The sequence below is a fragment of the Mobula hypostoma genome, chromosome 16, assembly GCF_963921235.1.
Source record: "Mobula hypostoma chromosome 16, sMobHyp1.1, whole genome shotgun sequence".
NCBI lineage: Eukaryota > Metazoa > Chordata > Chondrichthyes > Myliobatiformes > Myliobatidae > Mobula > Mobula hypostoma.
In genome coordinates this window covers 72,332,360-72,359,230 of record NC_086112.1, presented here as the reverse complement: position 1 = coordinate 72,359,230, position 26,871 = coordinate 72,332,360, and the positions used below count along the sequence as shown (strand labels likewise).

At 45.2% G+C, this 26,871-nt stretch overlaps 1 protein-coding gene across 2 annotated transcripts in view; it reads left to right on the top strand.

The window, feature by feature from the left end:
- LOC134357484 (low-density lipoprotein receptor-related protein 8-like) overlaps positions 1 to 26,871 on the top strand; it is a 193,278-nt gene that overhangs the window by 20,894 nt on the left and 145,513 nt on the right. For both annotated transcript variants that reach the window (XM_063069107.1, XM_063069106.1), the window contains exons 2-4: positions 8,271 to 8,453; positions 9,357 to 9,572; positions 13,969 to 14,198. In XM_063069107.1, coding sequence (XP_062925177.1) covers positions 8,271 to 8,453; positions 9,357 to 9,572; positions 13,969 to 14,198 — 629 coding nt within the window. The remainder of the gene's footprint in view (positions 1 to 8,270; positions 8,454 to 9,356; positions 9,573 to 13,968; positions 14,199 to 26,871) is intronic.

Below are 26,871 nucleotides of genomic sequence, written 5' to 3'. Positions count from 1 at the left end.
GTCCGGATACCTGGTCTCAAGTTCGCTGATGTTTGCATACAGTATGTTCAGAGCACATTCCACGTCCGCCTGGGGGGGATTTGTAGACCACTGTCAGTCTGACCGAGGTGAATTCCTGTGGCAGATAGTAGGGACGACACTTCACCGACAGTGAAGTTTGTGCTGTAACCTGTGGTCCACCTCCCAGCCACTGTTGGGAGGCCTGTGTAAACTGCCATCAAAGTCCTTTTACCCTTGCAGTCTCTTAACTCAACCCACGAGGATTCAACATCTTCTAATCATGTACCACATCTTTCTACCGATTTGATGCCATTCTTTACCAGTAGAGCCACACCACCCCCTCTGCCTACCTTCCTATCCCTCTGATACAACACGTAACCTTGGACATTCAGCTCCCAACTACAACCATCCTTCAGCCACGATTCAGTGATGGCCACAGCATCATACCTGGCAATCTGTAATATTACAACAAGATCATCCACCTTATTTCTTATACTACATGCATCACCTTGAGTACCGTATTTGCTATCCTTTCTGATTCTGCATCCCTAATGATTTGATATTCACCCTCTTGGCTGCAACTAAGACCCATCACCTGCCTGCCCTTCCTGACAGTCTGACTGCACGCTAACTTTACTTTTTTACCATCCGTCCTATCCTGAGTCCCTTCACTCCGGTTCCCATCTCCCTGCCAAATTAGCTTAAACATTCCCCAACAGCTCTAACTAACCTGCCCGGGAGAATATTGGTCTCCCTCAGGTTCAGGTGCAACCCGTCACTTTTGTACAGGGAAGCCCTGCCCCCTGCACCAGCTTCTCAGCCACGCATCTATCTGCCAAATCATCCTGTTTCTACCTTCACTGGTGTGTGGCACAGGCAGCAATCCAGAAATTAGTACCTGGGAGGTCCTGCTTCTCAGCTTTCTACCTAGCTCTCTAAATTCTCTATTCAGGACCTCATTACTTTTCCTTCCTATGTCATTGGATTCAATATGTACCAAGACATCTGGCTGCTCCCCCCACCCCCACCTCCAAAGTGTTGTTGTGGACACGATCTGAGACGTTCCTGACCCTGCCATCTGGCAGGCAATATACCATCCGGGTGTCCCGTTCGCGTCCACAGAATCTCCTGTCTGTTCCTCTCACTATCGAGTCCCCTGTCACTACCACTATCACCATCACTACCACTCCCTTCTTGAACCTCTTTCTCTTCTGCACCACAGACCTATGCTCAGTGCCTGTAACCTGGTCACCATGGCATTCTCCAGGGAGGACATCCCCCACAAAAGTATCCAAAGCGGTATACTTGTTTTTGAGGGGAATAGCCACAGGGGTACTCTGGTTTAACTGCCTATTTCCATTTCTCTTGACAGTCACCCAGCTACTCGTCTCCTGCAACTTCGGGGTGACTATTTCCCTGTAACTCTGGTCGATGATCTCCTCACTCTCCCGTACAAGCCGAAGTCCAGATCCCTAATGCAGTCTTCAAGGATCTGCAGCCGGATGCACTTCACTCAGATGCAGTTCTCCGGGAGACTCTGAGTCTCCCAGTTCTCCAACATCTGGCACGAACAGCACACCACAGCCATTTAAATGGTACAGTAAGAGAGAGGGGAGTAAACAAAAAAGAAACCTTAACAGATGCTTTACACAGAGCCGACACCTCTTCCGAGCCAAAGCCTGTCACTTCCACTCTCACCACTGGCCTACTCCAGACAATGGCCGCTCTGCTTATCCCTTCTGTACTTTTATTTAGTTTGCAAAGCTCTGTTGATGCTGCTGATAGGCCATCTACAATGGAGAAATGCTCTCAAAGTTCCCTTTCTAAATAACTGCTGATGTCCCTCTTGGTAGAGCTCTGTTGACGCCGCTGATAGGCCATGTATATTAAGTAATCCTATAAGTAGGTCAAATTTTAAAAAGTAGGCTTTTACAAGTGTTTTGAAATGTTCCACAGTACTAGCCCGGTATATCTCAGTCGGTAGAGTATTCCAGATTGTTGGTGCGTAAGAGCCAAAGTCTGCATCACCAGTTCTTAAATGCTTGGCTCTCAGAACACCAAGAAAACCAATATTTGTGAATCTAACATTACAATTAGGGACAAAAGGGGCTAGACATTCCAAAATATATCGAGGAACTAGATTATTCACAGCCTTATATACAATTAACAGTATTTTAAAATTGATGCTAAAGAACATAGGCCAATGTAATGAGCTCAGATTTTCTTTTTTTTTGGTTAGGTTTCTTGCTGCTGTATTTTGAACAGGCTGCAGCTGATTTATATCTTTCTTAGGTAGTCCTGAAAAGAACGTACTCCAGTCGTCTAATTCCCTAAAAACGAAAGTGTGTGACAGTTTTTGTGCATCTTGAGATGTTATAAGAAATCGAACTTTTGCCCTGTTCCTTAAATGAAAGAACACAGTCTTAGTAATATGGTTAATATGTGATTTGAAATTTAGCTCAGAGTCAATAATGACACCTAAATTCTTTCCTTCTCGCTTGAATTGTAAAACCAGATGATCAAGCCAGATGACCTACCAGGGACAAGTTGCAGTGGTTGCATCTCTGGCACCGAGACTGGACCCTCAGCTCAGAAGGGAAGGAGGGAAAAGAGGAGAGCAGTAGTGATAGGGGATTCGATAGTTAGGGGGACAGATAAGAGGTTCTGTGGAAGGGATCGAGAACCCCGGATGGTCTGTTGCCTCCCTAGTGCCAAGGTCCGCGATATCTCGGATCGAGTTCTCAGTATTCTCAAGATGGAGGGTGAGCAGATGTCGTGATCCATGTAGGGACCAATGACATGGGTAGGAAGAGTGAGGAGGTCCTGAAAGGCGAGATTAGGGAGTTAGGCGCCAAGTTAAAGGACAGGACCTCCAGGATAGCAATCTCAGGATTGCTACCAGTGCCACGTGCAGGTGGGTTTAGAAATAATAAGATAGAGCAGATCAACACGTGGCTGAAGACATGGTGCAGGAGGGAGGGCTTCAGATTTATAGATAATTGGGCAGTTTTCCAGGGAAGGTGGGACCTGTTCCGGTGGGACGGTTTACATCTGAACTGGAGGGGGACAAATATTCTTGCAGGTAGGTTTGCTAGAGAGGCTCCAATGGATTTAAACTAGATACAAGGGGAGGGGAAACAGTGTAGGAACAGATGTAGGGGAGAAGGAAGAAAAACAAGATAGTAAAGTTGTTGGCACTGTTAGTGATAAACATAGAGTAAGAGGTGGAGAATTTCTTAAATGCATCTATTTTAATGCTAGGAGCATTGTAATAAAGGTGGATGAGCTTAGAGCATGGATTGATAACTGGAAGTATGATGTTGCAGCTATTAGTGAAACATGGTTGCAGGAGGGGTGTGATTGGTAACTAAATATTCCTGGATTTTGTTGCTTTGGGTGTGACAGAATCAGAGGGACAAGAGGGGGAGGTGTTGCATTGCTTGTCAGAGAAAATATTACAGCGGTGCTCTGGCAGGATAGATTAGAGGGCTCATCTAGAGAAGCTATTTGGGTGAAATTGAGGAATGGGAAAGGTGTAGTAACACTTATAGGGGTGTATTATAGACCACCTAATGGGGAGCGAGAACTGGAGGAGCAAAATTATAAGGAGTTAGCAGATATTTGTAGTAAGCACAAGGTTGTGTTTGTGGGAGATCTGAATTTTCCACACATAGACTGGGGAGCCCATACTGTAAAAGGACTGGATGGTTTGGAGCTTGTGAAATGTGTGCAAGGTAGTTTTTTGCAGCAATACATAGAGGTACCAACTAGAGAAGGGGCAGTGTTGGATCTCCAGTTAGGGAATGAGATAGGGCAGGTGACAGAGGTATGTGTTGGGGAGCACTTTGGGTCCAGTTATCACAATGCTATTAGTTTCAATATAATTATGGAGAAGGATAGGACTGGACCCAGGTTGAGATTTTTGATTGGAGAAAGACTAACTTTCAGGAGATGCGAAAGGATTTAGAAGGAGTGGGACAATTTGTTTTATGGGAAAGGTGTAATAGAGAAATAGAGGTCATTTAAAGGTGAAATTTTGAGGGTACAGAATCTTTATGTTCCTGTTAGGTTGAAAGGAAAGGTTAAGTTTGAGAGAGCCATGGTTTTCAAGGGATATCGGAAACTTGGTTCGGAAAAAGAGAGATATCTACAATAAATATAGGGAGCATGGAGTAAATGAGGTGCTCGAGGAATATAAGGAATGTAAAAAGAATCTCCAGAAAGAAATTTGAAAAGCTAAAAGAAGATACGAGGTTGCTTTGGCAAGTAAGGTGAAAATAAATCCAAAGGGTTTCTACAGTTATATTAATAGCAAAAGGACAGCTCCTAGTTCCAAGTTCCATGTCCTGGTTCCGCTATCCTAGTCTAGTCCTAGCCCAGGCCCTGAAACCTTGTCTTGTCCAGGGCCTGTGTCATGTCTTCTTCCTCACGTCCTTTCTTCCCCACTTCTCTTGCTTAACTCTAGTCCTAGTCCAGTTCCTAGTACTTCAGTGTCTGTGTCTTGCATTTAGGCTCCTTGTTCCTAGCGCCTTATGCTGGCCTTTATAAATCAGAACATTGAGTATAGGATTTGGGATGTAATGTTAAAATTGTAAAGGCATTGGTAAGGCCAAATTTGGAGTATTGTGTACAGTTCTGGTCACCGAATTATACTTTATACTTTATACTTTATTGTCTCCAAACAATTGATACTAGAACGTACAATCATCATAGCGCTTCCCGCGCAATTGATTCTGCGCTTCCCGCTCCCTGGATTACATATCGATAGTAAATATTAAAATATTTAAATTATAAATCATAAATAGAAAATAGAAAAATTGAAAGTAAGGTAGTGCAAAAAAACCGAGATGCAGGCCCGGATATTTGGAGGGTACGGCCCAGATCCGGGTCAGGATCCGTTCAGCAGTCCTATCACAGTTGGAAAGAAGCTGTTTCCAAATCTGGCCATACAAGTCTTCAAGCTCCTGAGCCTTCTCCCGGAGGGAAGAGGGACGAAAAGTGTGTTGGCTAGGTGGGTTGTGTCCTTGATTATCCCGGCAGCACTGCTCCAACAGCGTGCGGTGTAAAGTGAGTCCAAGGACGGAAGATTTGTTTGTCTGATGTGCTGCGCCATGTTCGCGATCTTCTGCAGCTTCTTCTGGTCTAGGAATTATAGGAAAGATATCAACAAAATAGAGAGAGTACAGAGAAGATTTACTAGAATGTTACCTGGGTATCAGCACCTGAGTTACAGAGAAAGGTTGAACAAGTTAGGTCTTTATTCTTTGCAGCGTAGAAGGTTGAGGGGGGACTTGATAGAGGTATTTAAAATGATGAGGGGGATAGATAGAGTTGACGTGGATAGGCTTTTTCCATTGAGAGTAGCGGAGATTCAAACAAGAGGACATGAGTTAAGAGTTAAGGGGCAAAAGTTTAGACGTAACACAAGGGGGAACTTCTTTACTCAGAGAGTGGTGGCTGTGTGGAACGAGCTTCCAGTAGAAGTGGTAGAGGCAGGTTCAATATTGTCATTTAAAGAAAAATTGGATAGGTATATGGACAGGAAAGGAATGGAGGGTTACGGGCTGAGTGCAGGTCAGTGGGACTAGGTGAGAGTCAGCGTTCAGCACGGACTAAAAGAGCCAAGATGGCCTGTTTCCGTGCTGTAATTGTCATATGGTTATAAGTTTATTCCAAAGTTCCTTTTTTTTTTGTTATTTAGTTTAAGGGAATTTGAACTCATCCAGTCCGTAATGCTAGTAAGACACCAGGCTAGAGGGTTTAGAATCATAGGATCATCTGGCATAAGGGACAAATGCAGTGGTGTGTTGTCTCTATAGCTGTGGTAATTCATCTTGTGTTTTGAAATAATCTGACCTAATGGAGGCATGTGGAGAGAGAACAACAATGGGTCAAGAATTGATCCTTGCAGCACACCAAAGACAAAATCATTGATTAATCAGCAATACATATCCAGAACAAAACTGAAGAAAGTGAGTCCATAGATTGTGGGAACAGTTGAGTTATGGATGAAATCACAGACAAGAGAAAATCAGCAGATGCTAGAAATCTAAGCAACACACACAAAATGCTGGAGGAACTCAGCAGGCCAGGCAGCATCCATGGAAAAGAGTACAATCAACGTTTCAGGCCGAGACCCTTCGGCAGGATTGGAGAAAAAAAGATAAGGAGTAGATTTAAAAGGTGTGGAGGAGAAGAGAGAAACACAAAGTGATAGGTGAATCTTGGAATGGGACTATGAAGTAAAGAGCTGTGAAGTTGACTGGTGAAGAAGACACAGGGCTGAAGAAGGGGGAGTCTGATAGGAGAGGACAGAAGGCCATTGAATAGAGAAAAGGGAGGCGCAGCACCAGAGGGAGACGATGGGCAGGCAAGAAGATAAGCCGAGAGAGGGAAAAGGGGATGGGAAATGGTAAAGCATGGGGCATTACCAGACTTTTGGGAAATTGATGTCTATGCCATCAGGTTGGAGGCTATTCAGATGGAATATAAGGTGTTGCTCCTCCAACCTGAGTGCTGCCAGAACAAGTGGGATCTCCCAATGACCACCCAGTTTAATTCCACTTCCCATTCCCATTCCGATATGTTAATCTAGGGCCTCCTCCTAGAATAACATATCGGAAGTGGAATGGGAAGTGATGAAGCCACACTCATATTGGAACAACACTTTATATTCCGTCTAGGTAGCCTCCAATGATGGCATGAACATCAATTTCTCGAATTTCTGATAATGCAACCCTTCACCATTTCCCATCCCCTTTTCCCTCTCTCATCTTATTTCCTTGCCTGCCCATCACCTCCCTCTGGTGCTCCACCCCTCTTTTCTTTCTTTCATGGCCTTCTGTCCTCTCCTATCAGACTCCCACTTCTTCAGCCCTGTATCTCTTTCACCAATCAATTTCCCAGCTCTTCATCCATCCCACTTCCGTCTTCACCTATCACCTGGTGTTTCTCTCCCCTTGCCCCCACCTTTTAAATCTACTTATCTTTTTTTCTCCAGTCTTGCTGAAGGGTCTTGGCCTGAAACATTGACTGTACTCTTTTCCATTGATGCTGCCAGGCCTGCTGAGTTCCTCCAGTATTTTGTGTGTGTTGCCTAGTTATGGATCACATGAAGTTGAGTGACGTTATCCCCTCTGGTTCAAGAGCCTGAGGAGTAATAACTGTTCCTGAACCTGATGGTGAGGGTCCTGACACTCTTGTACCTTGTACCTGATGGCAGCAGTGAGAAGCAAGTACAGCTTGGATGGTGGGGTTCGTGATAATGGATGCTGCTTTCCTGCAACAGCTCTCTGTGTAGATGTACATCATGGCGAGGACTGCGATAAGCTCGGCGGTATCCACCACTTTCTGTAGGATTTTCCATTCATTGGTGTTTCCATTCCAATCCATGATGTAACCAGTCAATATACTCTCCACCTCACAACTATAGGTGTTAGTCAAGTTTTAGATGACAGGTTGAATCCTTGCAAACTCCTCAGGAAATAGAGCTGCCATGCTTTCTTCATAATGGTACTTACACTCCTGACCCAGGACAGATCCTCTGAAATGCTAACACCCAGGGATTTAAAGTTGCTGACCCTCTCCACCTGTGATCCCCAGTGAGAACTGGCTCATGAACCTCTGGTTTCTCCCTCCGGAAGTCAATGGTTTTGCTGACATTGAGTGGGAGGTTGTTGTTATGGCAACACTCAGCCAGATTTTCAATATTCCTCCTACATGATTCATCACCACCTTTGATTCAGCCAATAACAGTGACACTTCTGTGGGGAAAAAAAAAGAGATTAGTACAAAAACATGCAATGTGTGAGAGATCCCCAGCCAGTACCAGGTGATTATTTTCTGGTATGTTTCTAGAAAAAAAATAGGATTTTTGGTCTAGCCTTTGGACTGTGTTTAAATGAAGATGTGAGTCATCCAAGGTTGGATGTTGGAGGCTGGTAGATGAATATAATTTAAATTTCACATGGACCCAAGGTTAACAAAGTAACGTGCCTCATTTGTCATTGGACATGGCTAAGAAAGTCAAGCCTGTGAGTGAAAATGAGACTGTTCAGCTCATTAGTGTCTCCCTTGTGGAAAGTCTACAGTGTTAGCTAGTGTTGACCTTTTTTTAATCTAACAACTGATAGCAGATGTTGTTAATCTTGAATATTTTCTATTATGCATTAATTATTACAAATTTCCTGAGCTTCCCCAAAAGATGTTGTACGTTAACTATACGACTGGAATTTGAGCTTGGAAAAATATGATCATTGCTTTGTTTGTAGTCTCGACCTTGGATACTTGGGAGATTCAGCAGGATTCCATGTCAACACTAGAGTGTGATAGAACATTCTTCCTTTGCAAGGATGGATCAGAATGTGTCAGTTTTGAGTACCTTTGTGATGGTGACCAAGACTGTCCTGATGGGTCTGATGAGAAGGACTGTTCCGAAGTGTGTGATGAACCAGGTATCTATCTACATTAATCTTTTCAGAAATCCGCAATTGCAATATTTCAACGGGACCATTAGCATGACTGATTTAACTAATTCTGTTTTCCCCTCTTGGAGGCATTTCCCAATTAGACAAACTAAATCAATTTTTTACTTGCAACAAATGTCTTTCCATAACATCATTGTTACAGAGCAAGGTGGAGGCCCCGGGCTCTATGACAATGAAATCATGGCATCCATATGATCCAATTCCCTTCAGTTGTTCTGTAGCCTTCTATGCCCTGGTGATTCAAATGCTCATTCTTCTAATCTGGCAGGTGAGCCCTTGGTTGGCATGGCATTTTCTATTGACTGGGGAAAATAGGACAATATCTACTCCAGCGATTCTTGACTATAGAATCAGGATTTACGGAGTTTGGCCCAATGAGTATTAACAAGAAACTCCACTTCCCCTGCGAGATTTGTAGCAAAGGGGCTGCAAAATCTTCAGAAGGCCTTGGATCTATTCTAGCTGCTACCATCCGGGAAACGGTACCACAGCATAAAAGCCAGGACCAACAGGCTCCAAGACAGCTTCTTCCACCAGGCCATCAGACTGATTAACTCACGCTGATTTGAGTGTACTCTATGTTACATTGACTGTTCTATTTATTATAAATTATTATAAATTACTATGATTGCACATTGCACATTTAGACGGAGATGTAATGTAAAGATTTTTACTCCTCATCTCCTCATATATGTGAAGGATGGAAGAAATAAAGTCAATTCAATTCCACTTGAATTGAAGGAAGGCACATAGTGGCCTAGATCGCTTCCAACACATTATGACATCTGTCTTCTAATGAATCGTCTCTTATCTTGAATGCTTCTAAATGTTTTGAATCTGGACACTGACTATTTCCTTCTCTATCTCCAGATGCATTTAAATGCCTAGAAGGAATTAGTTGTATTCAAGGTCATCTACGTTGTGACGGCATTGCTCAATGTCAAGATGGATCTGATGAAAAGAACTGCTTTCAAGAATACGACCCATGTGGTTTCTGGTGTGACGATCACCAAAGATGTATTCCTTCTGATTGGAAATGTGATGGCAGTGAAGACTGTAATGATCAAACTGATGAACTAGGATGTGGTAAGAAGAGCAAACTATGTTGAACAGTTAAATATTATCCCACCACCTACCAGATTGTGCAAGTGTCCCTAAAGCTGATCCTTTAAGGACCTGCATTAATAAGATGAACTCTATCTTGGCATAGCTTTCATAATGCCAAAAGAATTTCTATGAAAACTTTATAGAATAAATGTTTCTTAAAATGAGGCATGCTCCATCCAGATTCAAATTTAGTCCTTGGAAAGCAACCTAAAATGGACCAAATGCAGTTGAAATTCAAGTATTTTTGACCATGGTTCAGCAATAGAGGATCTGCCAGTCTGCTTAATTGTCTCTTATAGAGAAGCTGGGAGCATGCAGATCCTAAACCTAAGAAATTCTGCAGAACAACAGGAATTCTGCAGATGCTGGAAATTCAAGCAACACCCATCAAAGTTGATGGTGAACGCAGCAGGCCAAGCAGCATCTGTAGGAAGAGGTGCAGTCGACGTTTCAGGCCGAGACCCTTCGTCAGGACTAACTGAAGGAAGAGTTAGTAAGAGATTTGAAAGTGGGATGGAGAGGGGGAGATCTGAAATGATAGGAGAAGACTGGAGGGGGAGGGATGGAGCCAAGAGCTGGACGGGTGAGTGGCAAAGGGGATATGAGAGGATCATGGGACAGGAGGCCCAGGGAGAAGGAAAAGGGGGAGGGGGGAAAAACCCAGAGGATGGGCAAGGGGTATAGTCAGAGGGACAGAGGGAGAAAAAGGAGAGAGAGAGAAAGAACGTGTGTATAAAAATAAATAACGGATGGGGTACGAGGGGGAGGTGGGGCATTAGCGGAAGTTAGAGAAGTCAATGTTCATGCCATCAGATTGGAGGCTACCCAGACAGAATATAAGGTGTTGTTCCTCCAACCTGAGTGTGGCTTCATCTTTACAGTAGAGGAGGCCGTGGATAGACATGTCAGAATGGGAATGGGATGTGGAATTAAAATGTGTGGCCACTGGGAGATCCTGCTTTCTCTGGCAGACAGTTGTAAATCCAGGGCAACACATACAAAATATTGAGAAAGTCAGCAGATCAGGCAGCAGTTACAGAAACTAACAAAGAGTCAACGTTTCAGGCCAAGACCCTTCATCAGGACTGGAAAGGAAGGGGGAAGAAGCCAGAACAAGAACAGGAGGGGGGAGAGGAAAGAATACAAGTTAGAAAATGATAACTGAAGCCAAGTGAGAGGAAGAAGGTGAAGTGAAAAACTATGAGGTGAAGGTGGAAAAGGTGAAGAGCTGAAGAAGAAGGAATCTGACAGGAGAGGAGAGTGGACCGTGGGAGAAAGGGAATGAGGAGGGGCACCAGAGAGAAAAGAGAAGAGGAGAGGTAATGGAGAGCCAGAGTGGAAGAAGAGAAAAGGGGGAGGGGAAAATTATCAGAAGTTAGAGAAATCGATGTTCATACCATCGGTTTGGAGGCTGCCCAGACAGAATAAGAAGTGTTACTTCCTCAGTAGAGGTTGCTATTGGCCAATGTATCAGAATGGGAATACGAATGGAAGTTAAGGAGGTTCACCAATGTGAATCCTGCTTGTGACGGAAGGAGTGAAAGTGTTCGCTGAGATAGAGCTGAACATACAGATCTTTTCCTGAGCAAACTTGCAGTTAGAGATTACAAGAACCTGGGAATAATGGAATAAATTCCTACAGTACAGCACACAGAAAGCCCTCCAGCCCACTATATCTATGCCAGCCAGTAAGAGCCCACTATAATAGAACTAAACAATGTTGGAGTTACTCTGCAGGGCCAGTCACATCTACTGGAGAAATAATCAGCAGGTCAGGTCACATCTACAGGAGAAATAATCAGCAGGTCTGATCATATGTACAGTAGAAACTGTTAATGTTTAAATTCAAAGACGCTTTGTGCAACTGGGATAGAGATGAGAAGCTTGTTGGTCTGCAAGGAATTTGAGGATGGGGAAGTAGATAACCAGAGTGCATCTCGAGACAGTCTGTAAATTATTTTATATGGTCAGTTAGTGATTTGAGAAGCATCTTCCTGGACTAGAAACCCATCCCGTTCCATCTCCTGCGAGGGGATTTCACATTTTCCTTCAACTCAACTTGCTTCTCCCAGCTATGGACATTCCCACGTGGCCGGCCATGCCTGTCTTTTTATGAGTATCTGGCACAGTCTTTGGTTCAGTGTTATCCTGGCCAGCTCCCTGATGCTTTTTCCAATACATAGATCACTGCATTGGTGCCTCACATTCTGAAAATTGCATTACTCTCCTGCCAATTCCACTCTACTTTTGATTGTTCAATCTAACTCTTAACTTCTTTTTCTGGATCTGTCATATCTTGAAGATTAGCTACTAACATCCATTACATGCCTGCCAGCTCTCTCTGTTACTCTGACTACTTTGTTCTGCCCTGTCTCCTGTAAGTACTCTATTCCATTCTCAGCCACTCCATTGCATTTGCTCCAAAACGTTTAGACAGAGTTATAGATAGAGTAAATGCAATCAGAATTTTTCCGCTGAGGTGTGTGAGACTAGAACTAGAGGTCATTGGTTAAGGGTGAAAGGTGAAATCATGAGGAAGAACTTACATCAGAGAGTGGTGAGAGTGTGGAATGAGCTGCAATCAAAGTGATGAATGTGGGTTCAACTGCAACATTTAAGTGAAGTTTGGATAGGTACATGAATGGGCGGGTCCTGGTGTTCATCGGCAGATAAACAGTTTTGTATGGATTACATGAGCCAACGGGTGTGTTTCATCACTACCATGCTGTATGACTTTAGGAGTTCTGAAATACTTTTTCTTTCTCCTGAACCATGGCTTTCCCTCTATTCATCTTAACAAAACTGACTGCATCTTATTTCAGTGCCTCTGGAGAGTCTCACTAAACACTCTCTTTGTGCCATCTCGTTTCACAAAATGCCATGGGGGGACAGGTAGCAACTTGTTGTGGGAATTATTGCTGTGTACAGTCTCCCTCAGTTTTACCTACCTCCTGTTAAATTACAGTCCCTCTTAGCCTGCTGCTCCATGGCAAAGAAACTCATTCCAGGCAACATCCCGGTGAATCTACCACAATCTTGTCTTTATGTAGCACTCTGGATGTGGCCTAACCAATCTTACAATCCTACAAAGATCCCTGCCATGGTCAATGAAGACAAGCTTCCCATATGTTGCCTTTATCACCCTATCCACCTGTGTTGCCACCCTTGAGGGTCAATAGCTGGATTTTGGGATTCCTCTGTACATCACCATTCTCTCGGGTTTTAATTTCCTGTATTCATATCCTAGTTAGTCCCAACATGTGCAAAGCGTTTTAGGAGATTAAACTCAGTCTGCCATTACTCCAACTTCTCAGCCGGTTAGTATTTTCTTTATCTCAATACGATCCTCCTTGCTATCCACAATACTATCATGTCTGCTGCAAACTTGGTATATAACAAACAATACTGTATGGGTTCCAACACTGATCCCTGTGGTTCACCAGATTTGCAAAACAAAAGCAATCCTCCACCCATCATCCTCCGTCTCCTTTACAAAGACAAATTTGAATGTAATTCCATGTACTCAAATCTTATTGGACCTGTGATTGAAGTGAGAATGAATGAAAAGCCATGTAAATTATATTCAATGCAGTCCTGTCCTCCAAAAGGCACTTGGTTATTTCAGATATATAACCAAATTAGTGCAACTGCTGACTCCATACACAAATTGTTCCTTTGAACCCTATAGGGAGAAACATTTTTCCTGATTCTTATCAAACTCCCAGCATTCCAAATATATCCCTTGATTCTTCTAATCTAGTCTGCTAGTGTTGGTGTTAATTCATGGCCTCTCTGCTCTACTTTAAATACTCTTCTAAACTCAATTATCAGTCTCCACTGCTTTTCAATCTCTTTCTGGGCCAGAATCCTTTTGCTTGGCCCGGTTCAGTTTCTTCTTGACTAATCTGATTTGTAAATCCTGGCTGAAACTGCTTTTTCATCTTTACAGAGACTGCTTTTTTAAAAATATTATTGCACAAGCTTGACTGGTCTAATTCCAGGAAAGTTTGTTTTTGTTCCCACTTTAACTGGAAGGCTGACTATTTAGCTCTAGTTATTTGACATGGAATAACGGGCAAATGACCTTCCTTTCAAGCCAGTAACAATGCTGTCCCAACATGGGGCAGTGGAAATGACATTGTGTACAATTTTACTACAATTGTGGAAATGGTTTTATGCAAATACTTGTTCTCTTGTACCTTTGACCCTGTTCTGGAATATCCAATTTCATCACTTGTTACCCAAAATCCAATATCTGGAAATTAAAAACTAGTGGATTCCTGCACATAAATATTGACAAACATGGACTTACTTTGCAAATGCTTTCTTTTGGTCATTGACGCTAATGACTTGTTACTGTTCCCTTTTCATACAGAGTGTGGTAATGATGACTTTGTCTGTGACGATGGACAATGTATTTCTCTGGCTTTCCACTGTGATTTGCAATATGACTGCAGGGATAAGTCAGATGAGCACAACTGTATCAAGTCCAAGAAGGTTCCATGCCAACCTGGAGAAATTATGTGTCCTGTCAGCAAGGAATGCATAGTAAATGAGTGGTGGTGTGATGATTATGTAGACTGTGGTGATGGAATGGATGAACAGGTACGTTTGGTAAAATTAACTGCTACAGTAACTTGTGCAAAATTTCCCAATCATTTTGAGGGAAGAGGAACAAACAGAATTTGGTGTTTCCATTAGTCTGCCAAAATGGAGGCAGTCAAGAAACTTCAACAGCTGACACTAAGGTTTTGATTAGCAAGCCAGTTCACAAGGTACAGTGTTAGTTAGGTCCAGTGATCTTCCAAGGAATAGACTGACTAGCATTTACTGGTTCAGCACTGTACTTAGCGAAGGCTACCCAACATCATTTGGTGGATGGCTTCCATCAACCAACACTCCAACTCTAAAGCTCAAATTAATAATCTTCTATTTAGGTTGGCAGACCCAAATTTGTGCTACAAAGAAGCTGAAACACGTTCCACTCTTTATTACCATAAGTTAATTTAGTTGAAATGTGCATACTCTAAGTAATATTCAGACGGGCACAACATTTTCTGCTATACAAGATGCAATTCAGTTTTGGCTTCAATTACATTGTGTAAATATAGCCCGTCAAATTTGCTGAATATCAACCAAAACAGTGAATGAACACTTTGTTCAAGCAGCAGTTGGGAGGAAAGGCGTATAGTTAATATCTTGGATGAGACCCTGCATCAGAATTGGGAAGAAAGAGCAAAGATTAGCAGTGTATAGCAGTAAATAAGGGGTGATGAGATAGAAGCTGGCAGATGATGGGTGGATGACAGGTGAATAGAGGCTGGTAGATGATCGGTGGATGACAGGTGAATAGAGGCTGGTACATGATGGGTGGATGACAGGTGAATACAGGCTGGTAGATGATGGGTGGATGACAGGTGAATAGAAGCAGGTAGATGATGTGTGGATGACTGGGGAATCGAAGCTGGTAGATGATGGGTGGATGATAGGTGAATAGAAACAGGTAGATGATGGGTGGATGACAGGTGAATCGAAGCTGGTAGATGATGGGTGGATGACAGGTGAATAGAAGCAGGTCATTGATGGGTGGATGACAGGTGAATAGAAGCTAGTAGATGATGGGTGGATGACAGGTGAATAGAAGCTGGGAGATGATGGGAGGATGGCAGGTGAATCGAAGCTGGTAGATGCTGGTTGGATGAAAGGTGAACAGAAGCAGGTAGATGATGGGTGGATGACAGGTGAACAGAGGCTGGTGGATGATGGGTGGATGACAGGTGAATAGAAGCTGGGAGATGATGGGTGGATGACAAGTGAATAGAAGGAGGTGAATCATGGGTGCATGACAGGTGAATAGAAGAAAGTAGATGATGGGTGGATAACAGGTGAATAGAAGCAGGTCATTGATGGGTGGATGACAGGTGAATAGAAGGTAGTAGATGGTGGGAGGATGACAGGTGAATCGAAGCTGGTAGATGCTGGGTGGATGACAGGTGAATAGAAGCAGGTAAATACTGGGTGGACGAAAGGTGAATAGAGGCTGGTATATGATGGGTGGATGACAGCTGAATAGAAGCAGGTAGATGATAGGTGGATAACAGGTGAATCGAAGCTGGTAGGTGATGGGTGGATGACAGGTGAATAGAGGCTGGTTGATGATGGGTGGATGACAGGTGAATAGAGGCTGGTAGATGATGGGTGGATGAGAGGTGAATAGAGGCTGGTGAATGATGGGTGGACGACAGGTGAATAGAAGCTGGTTGATGATGGGTGGATGACAGGTGAATAGAAGTTGGGAGATGATGGGAGGATGACAGGTGAATAGAGGAAGGTGGATGATGGGTGGATGACAGGTGAATAGAAGCTGGGAGTTGATGGGTGCAAGACAGGTGAATAGAAGCAAGTAGATGATGGGTGATGACAGGTGAATAGAAGCTGGTTGATGATGGGTGGATGACAGGTGAATAGAAGGAGGTGAATCATGGGTGGATGACAGGTGAACAGAAGCAGGTAGATGATGGGTGGAAGACAGGTGAATAGCGGCTGGTTGATGATGTGTGCTTGACAGGTGAATAGAAGCAGGTAGATGCTGGGTGGATGACAGGTGAATAGAGGCTGATTGATGATGGGTGGATGACAGGTGAATAGAAGCTGGTAGATGATGGGTGGATGACATGTGAATAGAGGCTGGTTGATGATGGGTGGATGACAGGCGAATAGAAGCTGGTAGATGATGGGTGGATGACAGGTGAATAGAAGCTGGTAGATGATGGGAGGATGATAGATGAACAGAGGTTGGTAGAGGATGGGTGGATGACAGGTGAATAGAGGCTGGTAGATGAGGGGTGGATGACAGGTGACTAGAAGCAGGTGGATGATGGGTGGATGACAGGTGAATAGAAGCTGGGAGATGATGGGTGCATGACGGGTGAATAGAAGCAAGTAGATGATGGGTGGATGACAGGTGAATAGAAGCTGGTAGGTGATCGGTGGATGACAGGTCAATAGAGGCTGGTAGATGATGGGTGCATGACAGGTGAATAGAAGCAGGTAGATGATGGGTGGATAACAGGTGAATAGAAGCAGGTAGATGCTGGGTGGATGACAGGTGAATAGAGGCTGGTTGATGATGGGTGGATGACATGTGAATAGAGGCTGGTTGATGATGGGTGGATGACAGGCGAATAGAAGCTGGTAGATGATGGGTGAATGACAGGTGAATAGAAGCTGGTAGATGATGGGTGGATGACAGGTGAATAGAGGCTGGTAGATGAGGGGTGGATGACAGCTGAATAGAAGCAGGTAGATGATGGGAGGATGATAGATGAATAGAGGCTGGTAGAGGATAGGTGGATGACAGGTGAATAGAGGCTGGTGGATGACGGGTGGATGACAGGTGAATAGAAGCTGGTAGATGATGGGTGGATGACAGGTGACTAGAAGTGTGGTTGATGAAGGGTAGATGACAGGTGAGTAGAAGCTGGTAGATGATGAGTGGATGACAGGTGACTAGAAGCAGGTGGATGATGGGTGGATGACAGGTGAATAGAAGCTGGGAGATGATGGGTGCATGACAGGTGAATAGAAGCAAGTAGATGATGGGTGGCTGACAGGTGAATAGAAGCTGGTAGGTGATCGGTGGATGACAGGTCAATAGAAGCTGGTAGATGATGGGTGGATGACAGGTCAATAGAGGCTGGTAGACGATGGGTGCATGACAGGTGAATAGAAGCAGGTAGATGATGGGTGCATGACAGGTGAATAGAAGCAGGTTGATGATGGATGGATGACAGGCGAACAGAAGCTGGTAGATGATGGGAGGATGACAGGTGAATAGAGGCTTTTAGATGAGGGGTGGAAGACAGCTGAATAGAAGCAGGTAGATGATGGGTGGATGACAAGTGAATAGAAGGAGGTGAATCATGGGTGGATGACAGGTGAATAGAGGCTGATGGATGATGGGTGGATGACAGGTGAATAGAAGCTGGTAGATGATGGGTGGATGACAGATGAATAGAAACTGGGAGATGATGGGTGCATGACAGGTGAATAGAAGCAGATGGATGATGGGTGGATGACAGATGAATAGAAACTGGGAGATGATGGGTGCATGACAGGTGAACAGAAGCAAGTAGATAATGGGTGGATGACAGGTGAATAGAAGCTGGTAGGTGATGGGTGGATGACAGGTGAATAGAGGCTGGTAGATGATGGGTGCATGACAGGTGAATACAAGCAGGTCGTTGATGGGTGGATGACAGGTGAATCGAAGCTGGTCGGCGAGGAGTGGATGACAGGTGAATAGAGTCCCGTAGATGATGGGTGGATGACAGGTGAATAGAGTACAGTAGATGATGGGTGGATGACAGGTGAATAGAGGCTGGTAGATGATGGGTGGATGACAGGTGAATAGAGTACGGTAGATGATGGGTGGATGACAGGTGAATAGAGGCTGGTGGAAGATCGGTGGATGACAGGTGAATAGAAGCTGGTAGATGATGGGTGGATGACAGGTGAATAGAAACTGGTAGATGATGTGTGGATGACAGGTGAATAGAAGCTGGTTGATGATGGGTAGATGACAGGTGAATAGAAGCAGGTAGATGATGGGTGGATGATAGGTGACTAGAAGCAGGTGGATGATGGGTGGATGACAGGTGAATAGAAGCTGGGAGATGATGGGTGCATGACAGGTGAATAGAAGCAAGTAGATGATGGGTGGATGACAGGTGAATAGAAGCTTGAAGGTGATCGGTGGATGACAGGTCAATAGAGGCTGGTAGATGATGGGTGGATGACAGGTGATTAGAAGCTGGTTGATGATGGGTAGATGACAGGTGAATAGAAGCTGGTTAATGATGGGTGGATGACAGGTGAATAGAAGCTTGTAGGTGATCGGTGGTGGATAACAGGTCAATAGAGGCTCGTAGATGACGGGTGGATGACAGTTGAATAGAGGCTGGTAGATGATGGGTGGATGACAGGTGATTAGAAGCTGGTTGATGATGGGTAGATGACAGGTGAATAGAAGCTGGTTAATGATGGGTGGATGACAGGTGAAAAAAGCAAGTAGATGATCGGTGGATGACAGGTGAATAGAAGCTGGTTGATGATGGGTGGATGACAGGTGAATAGAAGCTGGTAGCTGATGGGTGGGTGACAGGTGAATAGAGGCAGGTGGATGATGGGTGGATGACAGGTGAATAGAAGCTGGGAGATGATGGGTGCATGACAGGTGAATAAAGCAAGTAGATGATCGGTGGATGACAGGTGAATCGAAGCTGGTAGGTGATGGGGAATGACAGGTGAATAGAAGCTAGTTGATGATGGGTGGATGAAAAGTGAATAGAAGGAGGTGAATCATGGGTGCATGACAGGTGAATAGAAGGTAGTAGATGATTGGAGGATGACAGGTGAATCGAAGCTGGTAGATGCTGGGTGGATGACAGGTGAATAGAAGCAGGTAAATGCTGGGTGGACGAAAGGTGAATAGAGGCTGGTATATGATGGGTGGATGACGGGTGAATAGAAGCAGGTAGATGATGGGTGGATAACAGGTGAATCGGAGCTGGTAGGTGATGGGTGGATGACAGGTGAATAGAGGCTGGTTGATGATGGGTGGATGACAGGTGAATAGAGGCTGGTAGATGATGGGTGGATGAGAGGTGAATAGAGGCTGGTGGATGATGGGTGGATGACAGGTGAATAGAAGCTCGGAGATGTTGGTGGATGACAGATGAATAGAGGCAGTGGATGATGGATGGATGACAGGTGAATAGAAGCTGGGAGATGATGGGTGCAAGACAGGTGAATAGAAGCAAGTAGATGATGGGTGATGACAGGTGAATAGAAGCTGGTTGATGATGGGTGGATGACAAGTGAATAGAAGGAGGTGAATCATGGGTGCATGACTGGTGAATAGAGGCTGATGGATGATGGGTGGATGACAGATGAATAGAAACTGGGAGATGATGGGTGCATGACAGGTGAATAGAAGCAGATGGATGATGGGTGGATGACAGATGAATAGAAACTGGGAGATGATGGGTGCATGACAGGTGAACAGAAGCAGGTTGATGATGGATGGATGACAGGCGAATAGAAGCTGGTAGATGATGGGAGGATGACAGGTGAATAGAGGCTTTTAGATGAGGGGTGGAAGACAGCTGAATAGAAGCAGGTAGATGATGGGTGGATGACAAGTGAATAGAAGGAGGTGAATCATGGGTGGATGACAGGTGAATAGAGGCTGATGGATGATGTGTGGATGACAGGTGAATAGAAGCTGGTAGATGATGGGTGGATGACAGATGAATAGAAACTGGGAGATGATGGGTGCATGACAGGTGAATAGAAGCAGATGGATGATGGGTGGATGACAGATGAATAGAAACTGGGAGATGATGGGTGCATGACAGGTGAACAGAAGCAAGTAGATAATGGGTGGATAACAGGTGAATACAAGCAGGTCGTTGATGGGTGGATGACAGGTGAATCGAAGCTGGTCGGCGAGGAGTGGATGACAGGTGAATAGAGTCCGGTAGATGATGGGTGGATGACAGGTGAATAGAGTACGGTAGATGATGGGTGGATGACAGGTGAATAGAGGCTGGTAGATGATGGGTGGATGACAGGTGAATAGAGTACGGTAGATGATGGGTGGATGACAGGTGAATAGAGGCTGGTGGAAGATCGGTGGATGACAGGTGAATAGAAGCTGGTAGATGATCGGTGGATGACAGGTGAATAGAAGCTGGTTGATGATGGGTGGATTACAGGTGAATAGAAGCTGGTAGCTGATGGGTGGGTGACAGGTGAATAGAAGCTGGTTGATGATGGGTGGATGACAGGTGAATAGAGGCAGGTGGATGATGGGTGGATGACAGGTGAATAGAAACTGGGAGATGATGGGTGCAAGACAGGTGAATAGAAGCAAGTAGATGATGGGTGATGACAGGTGAATAGAAGCTGGTTGATGATGGGTGGATGACAAGTGAATAGAAGGAGGTGAATCATGGGTGCATGACAGGTGAATAGAGGCTGATGGATGATGGGTGGATGACAGATGAATAGAAACTGGGAGATGATGGGTGCATGACAGGTGAATAGAAGCAGATGGATGATGGGTGGATGACAGAGGAATAGAAACTGGCAGATGATGGGTGCAAGACAGGTGAATAGAAGCAAGTAGATGATGGGTGATGACAGGTGAATAGAAGCTGGTTGCTGATGGGTGGATGACAAGTGAATAGAAGGAGGTGAATCATGGGTGCATGACAGGTGAATAGAGGCTGATGTATGATGGGTGGATGACAGATGAATAGAAACTGGGAGATGATGGGTGCATGACAGGTGAATAGAAGCAGATGGATGATGGGTGGATGACAGAGGAATAGAAACTGGGAGATGATGGGTGCATGACAGGTGAACAGAAGCAAGTAGAAGATGGGTGGATGACAGGTGAATAGAAGCTGGTAGGTGATGGGTGGATGACAGGTGAATAGAGGCTGGTAGATGATGGGTGCATGACAGGTGAATACAAGCAGGTCGTTGATGGGTGGATGACAGGTGAATCGAAGCTTTTCGGTGAGGTGTGGATGACAGGTGAATAGAGTCCGGTAGATGATGGGTGGATGACAGGTGAATAGAGTACGGTAGATGATGGGTGGATGACAAGTGAATAGAGGCTGGTAGATGATGGGTGGATGACAGGCGAATAGAAGCTGGTAGATGATGGGTGGATGACAGGTTAATAGAGGCTGGTAGATGAGGGGTGAATGACAGCTGAATAGAAGCAGGTAGATGATGGGAGGATGATAGAATAATAGAGGCTGGTAGAGGATGGGTGGATGACAGGTGAATAGAGGCTGGTTGATGATGCGTGGATGACAGGTGAATAGAAGCTGGTAGATGATGGGTGGATGACAGGTGAATAGAGGCTGGTAGATGATGGGTGGATGACAGGTGAATAGAAGCAGGTGGATGATGGGTGGATGACAGGTGAATAGAAGCTGGTAGATGATGGGTGGATGACAGGTGAATAGAAGCATGTAGATGATGGGTGGATGACAGGTGAATAGAAGCTGGTAGGTGATCGGTGGATGACAGGTCAATAGAGGCTGGTAGATGCTGGGTGGATGACAGGTGAATAGAGGCTGGTTGATGATGGGTGGATGACAGGTGAATAGAGGCTGGTTGATGATGGGTGGATGACAGGCGAATAGAAGCTGGTAGATGATGGGTGGATGACAGGTGAATAGAAGCTGGTAGATGATGGGTGGATGACAGGTGAATAGAGGCTGGTAGATGATGGGTGGATGACAGGTGAATAGAAGCAGGTAGATGATGGGAGGATGACAGGTGAATAGAGGCTGGTAGAGGATGGGTGGATGACAGGTGAATAGAGGCTGGTGGATGACGGGTGGATGACAGGTGGATAGAAGCTGGTAGATGATGGGTGGATGACAGGTGACTAGAAGTGTGGTTTATGAAGGGTAAATGACAGGTGAATAGAAGCTGGTAGATGATGAGTGGATGACAGGTGACTAGAAGCAGGTGGATGATGGGTGGATGACAGGTGAATAGAAGCTGGGAGATGATGGGTGCATGACAGGTGAATAGAAGCAAGTAGATGATGGGTGGCTGACAGGTGAATAGAAGCTGGTAGGTGATCGGTGGATGACAGGTCAATAGAAGCTGGTGGATGATGGGTGCATGACAGGTGAATAGAAGCATGTTGATGATGGATGGATGACAGGTGAATAGAAGCAGGTTGATGATGGGAGGATGACAGGTGAATAGAGGCTTTTAGATGAGGGGTGGAAGACAGCTGAATAGAAGCAGGTAGATGATGGGTGGATGACAAATGAATAGAAGGAGGTGAATCATGGGTGGATGACAGGTGAATAGAGGCTGATGGATGATGGGTGGATGACAGGTGAATAGAAGCTAGTAGATGATGGGTGGATGACAGGTGAATAGAAGCTGATAGGTGATGGGTGGATGACAGGTGAATAGAGGCTGGTAGATGATGGGTGCATGACAGGTGAATACAAGCAGGTCGTTGATGGGTGGATGACAGGTGAATCGAAGCTGGTCGGCGAGGAGTGGATGACAGGTGAATAGAGTCCGGTAGATGATGGGTGGATGACACGTGAATAGAGTACGGTAGATGATGGGTGGATGACAGGTGAATAGAAGCTTGTAGGTGATCGGTGGATGACAGGTCAATAGATGCTCGTAGATGATGGGTGGATGACAGGTGAATAGAGGCTGGTAGATGATGGGTGGATGACAGGTGATTAGAAGCTGGTTGATGATGGGTAGATGACAGGTGAATAGAAGCTGGTTAATGATGGGTGGATGACAGGTGAACAGAAGCTGGTAGATGATCGGTGGATGACAGGTGAATAGAAGCTAGTTGATGATGGGTGGATGACAGCTGAATAGAAGCTGGTAGCTGATGGGTGGATGACAGGTGAATAGAGGCAGGTGGATGATGGGTGGATGATAGGTGAATAGAAGCTGGGAGATGATGGGTGCATGACAGGTGAATAAAGCAAGTAGATGATCGGTGGATGACAGGTGAATAGAGGCTGGTAGATGATGGGGGATGACAGGTGAATAGAAGCTGGTAGGTGATGGATGGATGACAGGTGAATAGAAGCTGGTAGGTGATGGGTTGATGACAGGTGAATAGAAGCTGGTTGATGATGGGTGGATGAAAAGTGAATAGAAGGAGGTGAATCATGGGTGCATGACAGGTGAATAGAGGCTGATGGATGATGGGTGGATGACAGATGAATAGAAACTGGGAGATGATGGGTGCATGACAGGTGAATAGAAGCAGATGGATGATGGGTGGATGACAGATGAATAGAAGCTGGTAGGTGATGGGTGGATGACAGGTGAATAGAGGCTGGTAGATGATGGGTGCATGACAGGTGAATAGAGAACGGTAGATGATGGGTGGATGACAGGTGAATAGAGGCTGGTAGATGATGGGTGGATGACAGGTGAATAGAGGACGGTAGATGATGGGTGGATGACAGGTGAATAGAGGCTGGTGCAAGATCGGTGGATGACAGCTGAATAGAAGCTGGTAGATGATGGGTGGATGACAGGTGAATAGAAACTGGTAGATGATGTGTGGATGACAGGTGAATAGAAGCTGGTTGATGATGGGTAGATGACAGGTGAATAGAAGCAGGTAGATGTTGGGTGGATGATAGGTGACTAGAAGCAGGTGGATGATGGGTGGATGAGAGGTGAATAGAAGCTGGGAGATGATGGGTGCATGACAGGTGAATAGAAGCAAGTAGATGATGGGTGGATGACAGGTGAATAGAAGCTTGTAGGTGATCGGTGGATGACAGGTCAATAGAGGCTCGTAGATGATGGGTGGATGACAGGTGAATAGAGTACGGTAGATGATGGGTGGATGACAGGTGAATAGAGGCTGGTGCAAGATCGGTGGATGACAGGTGAATAGAAGCTGGTAGATGATGGGTGGATGACAGGTGAATACAAACTGGTAGATGATGGGTGGATGACAGGTGACTAGAAGCTGGTTGATGATGGGTAGATGACAGGTGAATAGAAGCAGGTAGATGATGGGTGGATGATAGGTGACTAGAAGCAGGTGGATGATGGGAGGATGAGAGGTGAATAGAAGCTGGGAGATGATGGGTGGATGACAGGTGAATAGAAGCTTGTAGGTGATCGGTGGATGACAGGTCAATAGAGGCTCGTAGATGATGGGTGGATGACAGGTGAATAGAGGCTGGTAGATAATGGGTGGATGACAGGTGATTAGAAGCTTGTAGGTGATCATTGGATGACAGGTCAATAGAGGCTCGGAGATGATGGGTGGATGACAGGTGAATAGAGGCTGGTAGATGATGGGTGGATGACAGGTGATTAGAAGCTGGTTGATGATGGGTGGATGACAGGTGAAAAGAAGCTTGTAGGTGATGGGTGGATGACAGGTGAATAGAAGCTGGTTGATGATAGGTGGATTACAGTTGAATAGAAGCTGGTAAGTGATGGGTGGATGACAGGTGAATCGAAGCTGGTCGGCGAGGAGTGGATGACACGTGAATAGAGTCCGGTAGATGATGGGTGGATGACAGGTGAATAGAGTACGGTAGATGATGGGTGGATGACAGGTGAATAGAGGCTGGGTGAAGATCGGTGGATGACAGGTGAATAGAAGCTGGTAGATAATGGGTGGATGACAGGTGAATAGAAACTGGTAGATGATGGGTGGATGACAGGAGACTAGAAGCTGGTTGATGATGGGGAGATGACAGGTGAATAGAGTACGGTAGATGATGGGTGGATGACAGGTGAATAGAGGCTGGTAGATGATGGGTGGATGACAGGTGAATAGAGTACGGTAGATGATGGGTGGATGACAGGCGAATAGAAGCTGGTAGATGATGGGTGGATGACAGGTCAATAGAGTACGGTAGATGATGGGTGGATGACAGATGAATAGAGGCTGGGTGAAGATCGGTGGATGACAGGTGAATAGAAACTGGTAGATGATGGGTGGATGACAGGTGAATAGAAGCTGGTAGATGATTGGTGGATGACAGGTGAATAGAAGCTGGTTGATGATGGGTGGATGACAGGTGAATAGAAGCTGGTAGCTGATGGGTGGATGACAGGTGTATAGAGGCTGGTAGATGATGGGTGGATGACAGGTGAATAGAGTACGGTAGATGATGGGTGGATGACAGATGAATAGAGGCTGGGTGAAGATCGGTGGATGACAGGTGAATAGAGTACGGTAGATGATGGGTGGATGACAGATGAATAGAGGCTGGGTGAAGATCGGTGGATGACAGGTGAATAGAAGCTGGTAGTTGATGGGTGGATGACAGGTGAATAGAAACTGGTAGATGATGGGTGGATGACAGGTGACTAGAAGCTGGTTGATGATGGTTAGATGACAGGTGAATAGAAGCAGGTAGATGATGGGTGTATGATAGGTTACTAGAAGCAGGTGGATGATAGGTGGATGACAGGTGAATAGAAGCTGGGAGATGATGGGTGCATGACAGGTGAATAGAAGCAAGTGGATGATGGGTGGATGACAGGTGAATAGAAGCCCTTAGGTGATCGGTGGATGACAGGTCAATAGAGGCTCGTAGATGACGGTTGGATGACAGTTGAATAGAGGCTGGTAGATGATGGGTGGATGACAGGTGATTAGAAGCTGGTTGATGATGGGTAGATGATAGGTGAATAGAAGCTGGTTAATGATGGGTGGATGACAGGTGAATAGAAGCTGGTAGATGATTGGTGGATGACAGGTGAATAGAAGCTGGTTGATGATGGGTGGATGACAGGTGAATAGAGCAGGTGGATGATGGGTGGATGACAGGTGAATTGAAGCTGGGAGATGATGGGTGCATGACAGGTGAATAAAGCAAGTAGATGATCGGTGGATGACAGGTGAATAGAGGCTGGTAGGTGATGGGGAATGAAAGGTGAATAGAAGCTGGTTGATGATGGGTGGATGACAGGTGAATAGAAGCTGGTTGATGATGGGTGGATGACAGGTGAATAGAAGCTGGTAGCTGATGGGTGGATGACAGGTGAATAGAGGCAGGTGGATGATGGGTGGATGACAGGTGAATAGAAGCTGGGAGATGATGGGTGCATGACAGGTGAATAAAGCAAGTAGATGATCGGTGGATGACAGGTGAATAGAGGCTGGTAGGTGATGGGGAATTAAAGGTGAATAGAAGCTGGTTGATGATGGGTGGATGACAAGTGAATAGAAGGAGGTGAATCATGGGTGCATGACAGGTGAATAGAAGGTAGTAGATGATTGGAGGATGACAGGTGAATCGAAGCTGGTAGATGCTGGGTGGATGACAGGTGAATAGATGCAGGTAAATGCTGGGTGGACGAAAGGTGAATAGAGGCTGGTATATGATGGGAGGATGACGGGTGAATAGAAGCAGGTAGATGATGGGTGGATAACAGGTGAATCGAAGCTGGTAGGTGATGGGTGGATGACAGGTGAATAGAGGCTGGTAGATGATGGGTGGATGAGAGGTGAATAGAGGCTGGTGGATGATGGGTGGACGACAAGTGAATAGAAGCTGGTAGATGATGGGTGGATGACAGGTGAATAGAAGCTGGTTGATGATGGGTGGATGCAAGGTGAATAGAAGCTCGGAGATGTTGGTGGATGACAGATGAATAGAGGCAGGTGGATGATGGGTGGATGACAGGTGAATAGAAGCTGGGAGATGATCGGTGC